The sequence below is a fragment of the Somniosus microcephalus genome, chromosome 11 (genome assembly GCF_052327205.1).
Source record: "Somniosus microcephalus isolate GS21.2 chromosome 11, FLI_Smic_1.0, whole genome shotgun sequence".
In the NCBI taxonomy this organism is placed as follows: Eukaryota; Metazoa; Chordata; class Chondrichthyes; order Squaliformes; family Somniosidae; genus Somniosus; species Somniosus microcephalus.
The window spans coordinates 217982420-217999008 of record NC_140997.1 but is presented as its reverse complement, the minus strand read 5'-3'; the positions used below and the strand labels follow the sequence as shown (position 1 = coordinate 217999008).

The window sequence follows — 16589 nt, the reverse complement described above, 5'->3', positions numbered from 1 at the left end:
TAGAAGTGGGAGAGTGGTGCGGTGCAATGGATCACACCCTCGTGTAGTGAGCTCCCAGTTCCAGTGGGGCCGTCTGAATTGTATGAAGGGGGTAGCAGCAAGGAATAGTGAGCTTGTCTCTAGAGAACGCAAGGGAGGATCAGGCTAGTCAGTGCAGCTGTTCTTATGTGCCTTCTAGTGTCTAGCAGAACAGGGGGAAATGAAACGGATAATTAAACATGACAGAATGCGAATTCCTTCAGTTTTGATTTATTTTGCTACTACCAATCAAATTCTGGGCTGTATAAACAGTTTTTATATCCAAACATTGTTACCTACCTAACCATTGTGATCAAGTCCAACAAGGACCCATTTCCCTTAGCAGAGAGGTCAATAACCAGGGGGCATAGATTGAAAGTAATTGGTAGAAGGATTAATGGGGAGTTGAGGAGAACTTTTTTCACCGGGGGTTCTGGAACTCACTGCCTGAAAGGGCAGGTCAGAGGCTGGGTATTCTGCAGCGAGTGTCTCACCTCATGACTTCACAAAGCCTTTCCACCATCTACAAGGCACAAGTAAGGAGTGTGATGGAATACTCTCCACTTGCCTGGATGAGTGCAGTTCCAACAACACTCAAGAAGCTCGACACCATCCAGGACAAAGCAGCCCACTTGATTGGCACCCCATCCACCACCTTAAACATTCACTCCCTCCACTACCGGCGTACCGTGGCTGCAGTGTGTACCATCTACAAGATGCACTACAGCAACTTGCCAAGGCTTCTTCAGCAGCACCTCCCAAACCTGCGACCTCTACCACCTAGAAGGACAAGGGCAGCAGGCGCATGGGAACACCACCACCTCCAAGTTCCCCTCCAAGTCACACACCATCCTGACTTGGAAGTATATCGCCGTTCCTTCATCGTCGCTGGGTCAAAATCTTGGAACTCCCTTACGAACAGCACTGTGGGAGTACCTTCACCACACGGACTGCAGCGGTTCAAGGAGGCGGCTCACCACCACCTTCTCAAGGGCAACTAGGGATGGGCAATAAATGCTGGCCTTGCCAGCGACGCCCACATCCCATGAACTAATTTTTTTTTAAAGGGTGGTAGAGGCAGAAACCCTCAGCGCATTTAAAAAGTGCTTGGATATGCACTTGAAGTGCCGTACCCTACAGGGCTATGGACCAAGAGCTGGAAAGTGGGATTAGGCTGGATAGCTCTTTTTGGCCGGAACAGACACGATGGGCTGAATGGCCGGCTTCTGTGCCGTAAATTTCTATGATTCTATAACTGAGTAACAGGAGGGGGATAGAAAGAACTATCTGTGTGTGCATGACTAGCTGTACATGTATATAACTATATAGTAAAGTACTTACCAGCAACAGAAATGAGTAAGGTGGCTTGGAACGGTTCAATGCCCAAAGCCTTGGCCTTGGCTACCAGATGAAAATATGGTATGAAGTAGGCCAGTTGGCTGAAGAAGGTGCAAGCAGTGAAAATAATGAAGATTGGGTTAGTGAGCAGATTAAAATCAATGAGGTTTTTCACACCAACAAAAGCAGACTTCAGTTGGCCACCAAGCTCCCTACAGAAGCCCTTGTGTCTTGTGTCAGTTGGCGTGGTACCGGTGGTCAGTATTTGGTTTGAACTTCCACTTTGGACTTTACAGCCTGGCAGGGTCGCAGAAGGCAATTGGTTCAATAAAATTGGTTCTTGAGATAAGGGGAGCTGCTTGGGCTGCACAACTGCCGAGTCATCGGGAGCACGATGGGTTTGCTCACTGGCCTGTTTCTCTTCATGTAATGCAGAATTCGATTCCTCCAGTCCATTCTGAGTTGAGAGAGGAGATCCTTTGACAGGCTTATGATGGTGACTGATTGGAGACTGTGCCCTTGACTCTCCGCCAGTGATCGTGTCCCTTTTGTCTTCAAGAGGTCGCAGCTTCTTCTGGTGGTCGCTGTCCACGGCCATGTCTTGCTTTAAGTAAATTGGATGATTCAGCATTCCCAGCGGAATCAGGTGCAGTGTTAATCCACATAGAATGAGCATTGCACCTGCACAATACAAGCAGCCGAAATCATTAACTTGATAAGAAATCACTTTAAAAGGCACAGTGTTAACGGCCTCTTTTCATTTGCAAATGGGAAAATAAAACAAGTTTGGGAACGTGCAAAGTTGACAATGACAACATTACCAAAAATATCGACACTTTTGAAGTTTGAAGTGAACAATTGTACAGAGAATAACAGATACTTGGCAGTGAGTTACCAGCAGTAAGCCAATTGAATAGTTATATATGTAGAATGATGGATATGTAGGAGGGAGGTCGCAAGTTATAATCTAATTGAGGAGTTCAGATGGGATTTATACAATGTTCCCGTTAAGCTGCGTGGCCGCACAACTGTCTGGAGGTCGGGCACAGGCCGCTTGCCGGCCTCACGATAGGAAAACGGTCCATACGCGGTAATCTGAATGGGCTGTGCAGCCCCTTAAAGGGGCCGCGCAACCCAAAAAAAAATTAGAGGAACATTAAGGGGTAACTTTGCGAGGCCCCAATCCCAGTTTGCAGCCTTGCTACACAGGCGACTAAGTCACACAACCGGCCCTATAGTATTGCAGCCCCATCTCTGGTCTGCACTCCTATCGAGTGAAGCTTCATGTTGGGGGCCTCACTTTGCAAATTTACCCCTGTAGAATAATGAATAATGTATGTTACCAGGAACTGGGTTGCAACAGCCACCTCCCACCCGAAATTTATTTCACTTCAAACCATTACAGCCATCAGGAAAAGGGAGCTTTGCTCCCGCGCATTTTATAGGTTCTGCCCTCCGGTCAGTCACTATTGGCCGAAACACGGGGTCAGGTGGCTCAATCTCCCAGAGTGCAGTGCAGCCTGAGCTATCGATGGGGCCGTTTCTCTGCCGCCCTGCATTGTGGGAAGACGGGGCCGCCATCATCGCCTCCATTCAATCGGTTCCTGGAATCCGTTCCTGAGCTCAAACCGGGAGCGAACGGGACGAGAAGCTCCCCCAGGGTTTCTGTACATTTGTGTTTCAAAAACAAAGATTGAATTTTTCCAGCTTATCCAAAAAATAAAGTTAAAATCCAACTCCTGTCGACCAGCGGACCAATGAATATGGCTCTATCCGGAGACGAGTCTCCTGAACCGGGGACAGGTTTCCTGATCCGGGGACGTTGTTTGCCTAGGGAGACGGTACCTAATCCGGGGACCGTCCCTGGAAAACGGGGGCGTGCGGTCGGCCTAGTCTAGCTAATAAAGGCAGCAGTGGAAATGCAAGTATACCTCAGTCTACCTAGTGCTGCATACGTATCTGTTTAAGAGTTAAGTGATTCACTTGTAATGAGAGTTGTAATGAGAATTTAGCTGGTCACCTACCTTGCCAGCCATATTCATTGAGAAGGTACTGAAGGAATGGAGCCAGGGCAAAGGTGAGCCCCGTCCCCGAGCGGGAAATGGAACAGGCGGTGGTGAGCTTTCTGCGGAAGTACTTGGTAGTGTTAAGAGCTGCAGCCTGGGACAGGAAGGCAAACCCGCACCCTGCGAAGAGATACCAAGAAATACATTACCATCGGCCTGCAGAACAAGCGATTTCAGGGTTAAAGGTGATTTCTTACCTCAGGGATTCCCTTAACGGCAGAAGCTTTATCATTAAGCAGTGCTGCGGCACAGCAAGTTGGAGGTTTAATGCTGTGATCCACGGCGGGGGAGGAGCCATAGGTCAAGCCTGCGATTCCCCAGGTGAAGAATTTTCTGGTGTCGGCAATATTGACACTGGGAGGCTCAAAGTCGAGGGTAGGATCTCTGCCTCTCTACCTCTCTCTCTCCTCCTTTAAAGCCTACCTCTTTGAACAAGCTTTTGGTCATCTGTCCTAATATCTCCTTATGTGACTCAGAGTCAAATTTTGTTTGATAACTCCTGTGAAGCGCCTTGGGATGTTTGACTACAGTAAAGGCGCTATGTAAATGCAAGGTGTTGTTGTCGGATGAGAGGGAGCAATATTCGATGTCTGACTCTCACAGACTTGGTGAATTACAGGTAGACTACCCTTTATCCGAACTTCCGAAAACCGAAACCCTCTAAAAACCGAAGGTTTTTTCGTTCAGCGTAAGTCGTGCGCACGACATGACCAGAGTGGCGCACGACTTACGCTGAGCAGGGCAGAGGGTCACTGAGTTCCCTCCTGGGTAGGAGATTGCAGGCCGAGCCGGGCAGTGTGAAGGAGGCACCGGGAGAGTGAACCCAACAATACAGCGGCCCGTCCGATAGCTGCAGCGGCCTGTCTGATATTCTTTTCTCCCCCCCGACCCCCCGCTGACCCCCACCCTTTTGGATAAGGGATAGTGTATCCTTTATCCACACTTCCGAAAACCGAAATCCTCTGAAAACCGAAAGTGTTTTCGTTCAGCGTAAGTCGTGCGCACGACCCCGACCCCCGCCGACCCCCACCCCCGACCCCGACCGACCCCCCCGCCGACCCCGACCCCCGCCGACCCCCACCCCGACCCCCCGCCGACCCCGACCCCCGCCGACCCCCACCCCCGACCCCCCGCCGACCCCCCCGCCGACCCCAACCCCCGCCGACCCCCACCCCCGACCCCCCCGCCGACCCCGACCCCCGCCGACCCCCACCCCCGACCCCCCGCCGACCCCCCCGCCGACCCCCCCGCCGACCACCACCCCCCGCCGACCCCCACCCCCGACAAATTTCCCAGTCTTATAAAATACCTTCCGAAATCCGAAATTTTCCGAAAACCGAAACACGGCTGGTCCCGAGGTTTTCCGATAAAGGATAGTCTACCTGTATACAGAATGACATTCGCAAAGGGCTGGGGGCAAAATTCCAGCAAATGGTATGTTGGCCTTCATAGCGAGAGGATTTGAGTACAGGAGCAAGGATGTCTTGCTGCAGTTGTACAGGGTCTTGGTGAGACCACACCTTGAGTATTGTGTGCAGTTTTGGTCGCTTTATCTGAGGAAGGATGTTCTTGCCATGGAGGGAGTGCAGCGAAGATTCACCAGGCTGATACCTGGGATGGCAGGAATGTCGTATGAGGCGAGATTGGGTCGATTGGGCTTATATTCACTGGAGTTTAGAAGAATGAGAGGGGATCTCATTGAAACTTATAAAATTCTAACAGGACTAGACAGACTAGATGCAGGAAGGATGTTCCCGATGGCGGGGGAGTCCAGAACCAGGGGTCACAGTCTAAAGGTAAGGGGTTAGCCATTTAGGACTGAGAGGAGAAGGAATTTCTTCACCCAGAGAGTGGTGAACCTGTGAAATTCTCTACCACAAAAGGCTGTTGAGGCCAATTCATTAAATATATTCAAGAGGGAGTTAGATTTTTCTTAAGGCTAAAGGGATCAGGGGATATGGGGAGAAAGCAGGGACAGGGTACTGAATTTGGATGATCAGCCATGATCTCATTAAATGGCGGAGCAGGCTCGAGGGGCCGAATGGCCTACTCCTGCTCCTATCTTCTATGTTTCTATGTCCCTTTGCCAGGAATGGCACACGGCATAGAGAGACTCCTGGGAGGAAAGGGAAGGAGGGGGAAGGGGAAAATAACTTCCCAAACGTTAAGCAGATGGAAGGGTAAACTCAGTGATGCTGTGCTCCCTGCGCGGAGCATCGCTCGATGGGAGCATTTCCGACCATTACAGGGCCAGCTCTGGAATCTAGGCCATAAGTGCGGCATCACTGAGCTTTCCCCTCGAGTAGGAGTTGTGCCCGTGGAACTGCAGCTACACGACACCCTCTGCTGCAACCAGTAGTTTCTGTGCGTGATGGAGGGGCTTCCTATAGCGCAAGAGGACTGGCTGATAGGGATACCTTTAGTGATCAGGTTTGGCCATGTCCTGTGTGCTCATTTTCACTCGGAGCCTTGCCTTCCAGTCTGAGCCCCTGTTCTCCCTAAAGTGAAATATTTAAGTAGCTCCCTTAATATCGTAGAACCATACAGTGCAGAAGGAGACCATTCAGCCTATCACATTGGAAAATAGAGGCAGTGGAGTTCCTAACCAGCTCCTGCTGCTGGTAAAACCTTACTACAAAGGACATTTCTCCTGTACATTTTAGTAAATATTGCCCCTTACCTGTCAATAAACCAAGGGTGACGTACAGAAAGGCAATTCTTTCAACGTAGGAACTTAAGAACAATCCAGTAGATACCATGACCGCTCCCAGAATTCCAGTCTGCTTCTCACCTATCTTTGCACAGGATATACCAGCAATCGGACCTGGAACAGAAACATGAGAAAAGCCCAAAACAGTGTTACTTAGGGGAGAAAACATTCGGGCTATGATCACTTGGTGCTCTCCTATTAATAGTGGCTCAGAATCATTTCCATTGGCAGCATTCAATATTAAATATACATTGACATCTCCTCCCACCCCACCAATGGCTCACCCTGTTAAGGCAGTGAATGGATGAGTCACACAGACAATTAAGATTCCACATTTGGTACCCATTCTGTGCAGAGTTAATGGACTTCAGTCTGAGTTTGAGGATAGGTGTGCTACAATTGGCCTTGGCACCCCTGGGCTACGGAGCAGGAAATCAGCTATGATTCCCATCTTCCACCCTGATTAAACTTGTGCTCATCCAAAACTCTGCTGCCTGTATCTTAACTCGCTCCAAATCTCATTCCCCCATCACCTCTGTGCTTGCTGACCTTCACTGGCTCCTGGTCTGACAATGCCTCAATTTTAAAATCCCCATCCTTGTTTTCAAATCCCTCCATGGCCTCGCCCTCCTTATCTCTGTCGCCTCCTCCAGCCTTCGAGATCTCTGCGCTCTTCCAATTCTGGCCTCTTGCACATCTCCGATTTTAATCGCTCCACCATTGGCAGCCGTGACTTCAGCTGCCTAGGCCCCAAGATCTGGAATTCCCTCGCGAATCCTCTCTGCTTCTCTACCTCTCTTTCCTTTTTTAAGACGCTCCCGAAGACCTGCCTCTTTGACCAAGCTTTTGGTCATCTGCCCTGATATCTCCTTCTGTGGCTCGGTGTCAAAAATGTCTTGATTGATATCATTATTGTCACGCGCCTTGGGATGTTTTACTATGTTAAATGTGCTATATAAATGTAAGTTGTTGTTGTTCAGCTCCTGATCACTATGCAGTGATCCCTGCTCCGTGTGCAGTGGGCAAGGACAGAATTTGGCCTGGCTTTAATCCCCCCGTGGTCGATTCCTAACACTGTATAACCGAACCTATAATATTGATGGTCCTTTGGACAATATACCAGAGGACGACTAAGCACCAGACACTGACAGAGAGAAGAGGTCGGACGGATGGAAAAATTGGCAGAAAAAGGAAGAAAAAATGTACATTGATACTGCAAACCTACACTATCTCCATGCCCCAAAACAAGCTGCTTAGTGTGATAACTTCAGCTTAGCTTCCACCGCTGACGTTAGCTGCTTTGCTCTCCTGTAGAATGGGATGTTGCGGTTGTGACTTCTTTATAATGAAAACAAGGAGAGAGTGACTCCCAAAAGGGGTTGTTCTGGAATAATGGGATTTTAATTACATGTTTTAATTACTCAAATTGGTGCTTAGCAGCTGTGTTCCTACACAACACAAATCTTGTATCTTTCGCATATCTTTCGTATGTGAGGTAGGAATCGGAGAACAATTCACCTCTGCCTGCACCGCTTGTAAAATGAAAATTAGATCTAATTAAAGAGGCAGAACCAATCACTCGAAATGAGTGCATCAAAATGAATCCTTGTGAAATAGTTCATTAAGGGAAAACTGGACTGATCATTAGTATCATACACTAGAACAAATTACCAGACGCTGAGATAGGCTAATTAATAATGACAGGTCATTTTTACTGGCATTATAAGGAAACTGTAGTCTTCATTTTTCACAGGCCAGTGGTCCACTCCTGGTGTAAGTTAACCAAGAGTGCAATGGAGGGAAACGGAAAATTGTCCAGGGCCAGGGTACCCCAGATCCCAGGCCAGCTAGCGAATTTCCACAGCCCTGGGCTCTCGAACACCAAGTGACCTGCCACCTCCACCTGAGGGTCCAGATGACCATCTCTGGCCTGGACCCTCCTAAACATCCTGACAGCAATATTCTGTTCAAGGGGGACGATCAGGATGAGCAGATGGCTGCTATGCTAGCAGCCAAAAGAGCGGCTGGTTAGCGCTGCTTATCCCACGCCCCCCTCGCTGGTGCCTGCTGCTGCCCTTTAAATTAGGTGACCCCCTCTTGACCCCTGACCCCCGACACCAGCATGATGAGGAGTGGAGATCACCAGCGATGGCGTGGGCCCAAGGACTTTCTGGGCCTGTGGGTTCATTCTTTATTTTTAATTTTATTTAGATATTACTTTTAAATCACCCTTAAAAATACCTTTATTTTCCTAACAATAATTCTAGTGACTAGAATAGGTGATGAATGAGACTTAGCGATGGGGCCGGGATTCGTTATTGGAACAGGTGGGATTGGTGAAGCTGACAGGCTGGGATTACTAGCCCGATTGCTAATCTTGTCAGGTGGCCTGCAGTTGCTAAACTCAGTAGGTGAGGTGAGTTTGCTAATCTGAGTAGGCAGGTTTGGGTTGCTAATCGGGTAGATTAGCAATTCCTGACCACTCAATTTACATAGGATTACATCGGATATACGGCACAGAAACAGGCCATTCGGCCCAACCAGTCCACGCCGGCGTTTATGCTCCACTGGAGCCTCCTCCCGTCTTTCCTCATCTAACTCTATCAGCAAAACCCTCTATTCCCTTCTCCCTCATATGCTTGTCTAGCCTCCTGTTAAATGCATCTATACTATTCGGTTCAACCACTCCCTGTGGCAGCGAGTTCCACATTCTCACTGCTCTCTGGGTAAAGAAGTTTCTTCTGAATTCCCTATTGGATTTCTTGGTGACTATCTTATATTGATGGCCTCTAGTTATGCTCTTCCCCACAAGTGGAAACATTCTCTCTGTATCCACTCTGAAGTAAGATTAAAATTGAGCACGTTTAGTAGAACGCAATTGCGGCCACAGAATGTGTAAAGATGAAATGTACTAATTATTCGTATGTTTAATTGCAGAAATGACCATACCAGTTTAGAAAGATGAAACTTACAAAAAAGAGACACTGACCTAACCCTTTTTCTGGAAAACGAAACTTAGTAGTGGTCAAGAGAGAGAGGGACTCGTTTCTCAGAAGTCACATGCCCTGATGACTCATTTCCAAGAAATCAGAGGGTCTACAGGCCCCTTCAGTGAAAAGTGAAACTTATGTTATAGGCTATTTTGTATAAGTTAGACACACCTAGTTAGTGATTAATGTATAGACTTTTAAATCGATTGGACCTCTGGAGTAGGAGGTCTTCAAAAATGTGTATAACTGTGTAAACCTCAAGAGATTCGGTGGAGTTGGAGCCTTGTGTGGGGACGCAAGAGCCATAGCTCCCCAGGCCTGAATAAACCGTTTTGACTTCAATTACTGGGTCTGTCTTTCTTACAACAAGCCGGTGACGTCGACCTTGTATATCACTTGGTCCGCACTTTGGGGGCTTACATCACACTCTATCAAAATCTTTCATGATTTTAAAGACCTCTATTAGGTCACCCCTCAGCCTTCTCTTTTCAAGAGAAAAGAGACCCAGCCTGTTCACCCTTTTCTGATATGTATACCCTTGCATTTCTGGTATCATCCTTGTAAATCTTCTCTGCACCCTCTCCAGTGCCTCTATATCCTTTTTATAATATGGCGACCAGAACTGTACGCAGTACTCCAAGTGTGATCTAACCAAGGTTTGATACAGGTTTAGCATAACTTCCCTACTTTTCAATTCTATACCTCTAGAAATAAACCTTTTGTTTGCTTTTTTATGGCCTTGTAAACCTGATTCGCAACTTTTAGTGATTTGTGTATTTGTACTCCGAGATCCCTTTGTTCCTCTACCCCACCTAGACTCACCCTCCAAGTGATAAGTGGCCTCCCTATTCTTCCTGCCACAACGTAATACCTCACATTTATCTGTGTTGAACTTCATTTGCCAATTATATGCCCATTCTGCATATTTATTAATGTCCTCCTGTAATTTGTTGCAGTCCTTTACAGTATTGACTATCCCCCCCAACCCCCCCAATTTGGTGTCACCCACAAATTTAGAAATTGCGTTTTTGATTCCAAAGTCTAAAACGTTAATATAAATTGTGAACAACTGTGGTCCCAGCGCTGGTCCTTGTGGAACATCACTACCCACCTTCTGCCACTGTGAATAGCTACCCTTTACCCCAACTCTCTGCTTTCTGTCTTGAAGCCAGCCAGCTATCCATTCTGCTACTTGTCCCCTGACTCCGCATTCTCTGACCTTGTTCATCAGCCTATTACTGTCCTTGTTCCAGTGACTGCCGACACTGTACAAGGCACTGAGCCACTCCCTTCATAAATGCTGTTATCAAACCCTCCTCTAAAAGGAACATTCAAGTATCTTTGCAGTACAGTCAGAGGGGCTGGGAGATGCAGAACTGAGGTGCTGCACTGCCAACACTGGTAGGATGGTATACTTGCAGTGTGACAGGTTTGTATAGGCAGTGTCCATTATAAATGTGGACTCAGAAAGAAAGAAGGAAAGAAAGACTGGCATTTATATAGCGCCTTTCACAACCACCAGACCTCCCAAAGTGCTTTACAGCCAATGAAGTACTTTTTGAAGTGAAGTCACTGTTGTAATGTAGGAAAAGCAGCAGCCAATTTGCGCACAGCAAGCTCCCACAAACAGCAACGTGATAATGACCAGATAATCTGTTTTTTAGTGATGTTGATTGATGGATAAATATTGGCTAGGACACTGGGGATAACTCCCCTGCTCTTCTTCAAAATAGTGCCATGGGATCTTTTACTTCCACCCGAGAGGGCAGACGGAGCCTCGGTTTAACGTCTCATCCGAATGACATAACGGAAAATGGTTGACACACAAGTGTGGCAAGAACATGCCAACATATTTTGTAGACGGCGCATGTATGCAAATGTAATATTTTTTATATATTATATAGTTATATATCAAGGATGTCTCACTACAGATGTACAGGGCCTTGGTGAGACCACACCTGGAGTACTGTGTGCAGTTTTGGTCTCCTTACCTAAGAAAGGATATACTTGCCATAGAGGGAGTGCAGCGAAGGTTCACCAGACTGATTCCTGGGATGGCAGGACTGTCGTTTGAAGAGAGACTGGGTTGACTAGGCCTGTATTCACTAGAGTTTAGAAGAATGAGAGGGGATCTCATTGAAATGTGTGGTGTATGTAACCTGTACCACCTTAAGAGAACTACCTTAAGAAGATGGACTACTTTCTCTTGCTACTGTATATTGTAGTACCGGTGGTGACCACACCGGTATATAAGCTCTGTGTAGTAATTTGTAAAGCAGTTCAGCCCTGACCTTCAAGTAGTAAAGACCTGTTTAAGTTTTTCCTGTTGTCTGTGTCCAGTTATTTAAAATAAGTATATCTGGAACACACAGACTCAACAGTGGCGACGAGTCAATCTTACCCAGCGGCAATTGCATCCAAGGCAGCTTCGTCCCCAGAACGGGCATCGAGAAGAGGCATCCGCCCTCATCATCCTGCTGAGCACCGCATTCGCACGGGAGGCATCGAGAACCCGGGTTGGAATTGCTGACCACGAAGTCCACCATCAGCGACAGGCAGTGATCATCCTTCTTCCACGGCGGTGGGTAAGCCGATCTAGCGACACAGGCAGAAAGTCGGCCGCGTTGTCAGTGGAGAAGGGGGGCGAGACCGGAGGAAAAAGGGCGGAGAACTCGACCGCAGCCGGTGTAAAGGGCCGGGCTGCAATCGGAATAGACGCGCAGCAAGAAAGGAAGCGCTAATACCCACGAGGACAGCGGGGAGTAAAAGCAGCAGCGTCGGGGGAAATTAAGGACCGCTGGGAGGCGAGAACGGCAACAGCGCGGTAATCGCCATTGTAGCCAGCGGGGGAAGAAGCCAAGCGCGGGAAGCCGCCATTTTAGTCGGCGCAGGAAGAAGACAAGCGCAGGAAAAGCCGCCAAGCGCGGGAAGCCGCCATTTTGAAATAAATAAATAAATAAATAAAATACTTAAAGAAACGTACAAGGATGCCTAAAAATGGTAACATCACTGCTTTTGATAGCGATGTCGAAGATTGGGCCACTTATGTGGAGCGTATTGAAGTTTATTGTACAGCAAATGAGATACCGGCTGAAAAGAAAGCACTAACCCTATTAAACTCGATGGGTGCGAAGACGTACGGGTTATTAAGGCACCTTGTAACACCAGATAAACCGGCGGATAAGACTTTCGCGAATATTGTTACTATCCTGCAAGAGCATTTAAACCCCACGCCGCTGCTGATAGCGGAACGATTTAAATTTTACAGAAGAACGCAGCTGAAAGAGGAAAGCAACGCTGAATTCTTAATTGAACTGCACAAGCTATCAAAGTACTGTCAGTTTGGTATAGGACTAGCAGATGCTCTGAGAGATAAGTTCGTGTGTGGACTATTAAAAGAAGGAACTCAGAAGCGACTGCTAGAGGAAAAGGACCTTACGCTAGATAAAGCTGTCACCATTGCAGCATCGCACGAGGCGGCAGCACGAGGCACCGCGGAAATGCAGCTAAGGCCATCGGAACTCAGCACCAATCAAATGGCATTGGGTGCAGTAAAGTGCTATCGTTGCGGAAGGACAACGCACGATCAGAACCAGTGCTGGTTCAAAGATCAAGAATGCAGAAAATGTGGCAGACTCGGTCACATAGCGAAAGTATGCCGGTCAGGAAAGAAGACCAGCAACAAAAAGTCACCACAGAAGAAGTACAAAAAAGTACACAAGGTGACAGAGAACAGTTCGGATGAACAGAAGACGGATTCAGACTCCAACAGTAAGGAACTGGGTTGTCTAAGAATACATAATGTGGGTAACACAGCAGACCACCAAACTATTTGGGTTACACTCCAGATAGCAGGAGTCCAAGTGAAGATGGAATTGGACACGGGATCGGCATTGACGGTCATGAATAAGCAAGATTACAAAAGGTTATTCTCACACATTCCCCTAAGGGATATGGAGATTGTATTAAAAACATACACGGGGCAAAGAGTGTACCCCATCGGAAAGATAAAAGTAAAGGTGGTCCACAAGGGTAAAGAAAGCAAAGGAATGGACTTGTATGTGTTACCTGAGGGAGGTCCACCACTACTGGGACGGGAATGGATCAGGAGAATAATTATGGACTGGCATTCCTTAAAAGCACTAACTGTAGATTCCGGTAAAAAGGACGATGTCAAACCTAAACGACTGTCCAGAATATTGGACGATGCTAAGGAGGTGTTCCACCAGGGACTGGGAACACTGAAAGGAATTACGGCAAACATCAAGGTTGAAGAACATGCAAACCCGAAATTTTTCAAAGCCAGACCTTATGCGATACGACCTGCTGTGGAAGCTGAGCTGGAAGGGCTAGAACATTCAGGAGTACTGTCAAAGGTGGACTGGAGCGAATGGGCCACGCCCATTGTTCCCGTCATGAAGCGTTCATTGAGCAACAAGCCGGGGGAACCGGGGAAAGTTCGCATCTGTGGCGATTTCAAGATCACTGTTAATCCGGTTCTTCACACGGTGCAATATCCGCTTCCGCGGATTGAGGATATCTTCTCTTCGTTGTCTGGCGGGAAACACTTCACCAAGATAGACCTGGCGCAGGCGTACTTACAGATGGAAGTTGATGAAGCGTCACGCCAGTATCTCACGATCAACACGCATAAGGGCTTATATTGGTATAATAGACTGGTTTTTGGAGTGGCATCAGCTCCAGCGATTTGGCAAAGGGCCATGGAGCAGGTATTACAGGGAATTCCTGGCACACAATGCTATCTGGACGACATTCTTATTACAGGAGATGATGATGAGGAACACCTTGCTAATTTGGAACAGGTGCTCACCAGATTGAAAGAGTATGGACTTCGAGTTAATCGCCAGAAATGTGAGTTCTTTCAGAAGCGAATCTCGTACTGTGGTCACGTCATTGACCAGGAGGGGCTTCACAAGTCACCTGACAAGATCGAAGCTGTTGTGAAGGCTCCCGCTCCGGAAAATATATCCCAGTTGAGGTCGTTCCTAGGGTTGATTAACTATTACCATAAGTTTCTGCCAAATTTATCCACGGTGCTACACCCGCTGAATGCTCTTTTACAAAAGGGAGTGCCATTGAAGTGGAGCGAGGACTGTAAGCGGGCTTTTCACAAAAGCAAGGCATTGATCACCTCTAAGGAAGTGTTGGCTCACTTTAACCCAACGCTGCCTATTCGTTTAGCTTGTGATGCTTCTCCATATGGTATTGGGGCAGTGCTATCACATAAGTTGCCAAATGGCTTGGAAAGACCAGTCGCGTTCGCATCCAGATCATTGACCTCCGCTGAGCGCAACTATGCTCAGATAGATAGGGAGGCTCTCAGCCTCGTGTGGGGAGTAAAAAAATGTAATCATTACCTGCAAGGCCAAAAGTTTACGCTGCTGACAGACCACCAGCCGTTGGTTTCCATTTTTAACCCTAAGAAGGGTGTTTCGGTGATGACAGCGCAGAGGCTCCAGAGATGGTCCCTTTTCCTAGGGGCACGTCAATATGAGATCGAATTCAAAGGTACAAAGCAACATGGTAATGCTGATGGGCTGTCGCGCCTGCCACTACCTACAGCGGAAGAGGCACCGACAGTTGACCCTGTTGAGTTATTTCACTCGACCATCATCGAATGTTTGCCAGTCACCAATGCGAGTATTGAGAGAGAGACCAGGAACGACCCGACACTGTCTCGGGTCTACGAATTGACAGTGAAGGGATGGCCAGCACATGGCGAACCACTGTTACCGGCATTCTCAGCCAGACGAGAACAGCTGTCCGTTTGTCAAGGAACATTGATGTATGGAACAAGGGTGATTATTCCTCCTAAATTAAGGGAGAGAGTTCTAAAGGAACTGCATGAAGGTCATCTGGGGGGAGTCAAGATGAAAAGCCTTGCTAGGGCTTATGTGTGGTGGCCAGGTATCGACAAACAAATAGAGGATCTGACTAAAAGCTGCTCAGGGTGCCAAAAAGTTCAAAATGCACCTCCAATTGCACCGCTGCATCCATGGGAATGGCCTTCAACCCCATGGCTGCGTGTACATATCGACTTTGCAGGTCCATTCATGGATTCCATGTTTTTGATAGCGGTAGACGCACATTCTAAATGGCCAGAAGTGATTAAGATGGCGACCACTACCTCGGAAAAGACGATCGCAGTTCTAAGAACCATATTTGCAAGAAATGGATTGCCAGAACAGATATGTTCAGACAACGGACCGCAGTTCGTGTCAGAAGAATTCCAGAAATTCATGAAGAAGAATGGGGTGAAACACTATACATCTGCCCCATATCATCCGGCTACAAATGGGTTGGCCGAGAGATTTGTACAAACGTTCAAAAAGGCGATAAAGGCCATGAGCGAAGACCATATTGGACAATTTCCTAATGGCATATCGAAATGCCACGCATGCAGTGACAAATCAAAGTCCTGCCATGATGTTTTATAACAGGAGGTTGCGGTCCAGGTTGGATTTGTTAAAACCAAATGTGCATAGGGAAGTCGAAAACAAACAGTTCCAGCATGTAAATAACAAGACCACTCGGAGTTTCGAAATAGGACAACCAGTGTTAGCCCGGGACTATAAGAATGAGAAATGGCAATCTGGAACAATTCATGCCAGACAAGGACCCCTGATGTACACGGTAGAGATTGGTGAAAACGTAATACGACGTCATGCTGACCAACTTGTAGAATCGAGAACAAGGGTCGAACCCATGGCTACGGCAGAGACACCAGTGGAAGAAATTATTGAACCTGTAGCATCTACCTCAAACGCGAACGTACATGAGGATGTTCAATCCATAAGAGATCAATTAGAGGAGTCACCCCAGCAACCAGAATCAGAGACCCCTGAAAGGCGTTATCCAACTCGGATCAGGAGGCCTCCTCAGAGACTGAATCTTTGAACAGTTGCATGAAAGTTGTATATATGTTATCCATGTTATGTTTAAATTGGGGTGTACACTGTTAAGCTAAAAAGGGAGGAATTGTGGTGTATGTAACCTGTACCACCTTAAGAGAACTACCTTAAGAAGATGGACTACTTTCTCTTGCTACTGTATATTGTAGTACCGGTGGTGACCACACCGGTATATAAGCTCTGTGTAGTAATTTGTAAAGCAGTTCAGCCCTGACCTTCAAGTAGTAAAGACCTGTTTAAGTTTTTCCTGTTGTCTGTGTCCAGTTATTTAAAATAAGTATATCTGGAACACACAGACTCAACAAAATGTATAAAAATTCTGGCAGGGCTAGACAGACTGGATGCAGGGAGGATGTTTCCCCTGGCTGGGGGGGTCTAGAGCGAGGGGTCACAGTCTCAGGTTACGGGGTAGGACATTTAGGACTGAGATGAGGAGAAATTTCTTCACTCAGAGGGTGGTGAACCTGTGGAATTCTGTACCACAGAAGGCTGTGGAGGACAAATCACTGAATATATTTAAGAAGGAGATAGATAG

General features: G+C 47.4%; 1 protein-coding gene across 1 annotated transcript in view; it reads right to left on the bottom strand.

Moving 5' to 3' along the window:
- Positions 1–16589, bottom strand: part of LOC147111249 (putative monocarboxylate transporter 5) — a 65299-nt gene that overhangs the window by 16039 nt on the left and 32671 nt on the right. The window contains exons 3-5 of the mRNA XM_086001970.1: positions 6103–6246; positions 3381–3542; positions 1360–2037 (exon numbers count right to left, since the gene is read on the bottom strand). Of these exons, the coding sequence (XP_085858096.1) occupies positions 1360–2037; positions 3381–3542; positions 6103–6246 (984 nt within the window). The remainder of the gene's footprint in view (positions 1–1359; positions 2038–3380; positions 3543–6102; positions 6247–16589) is intronic.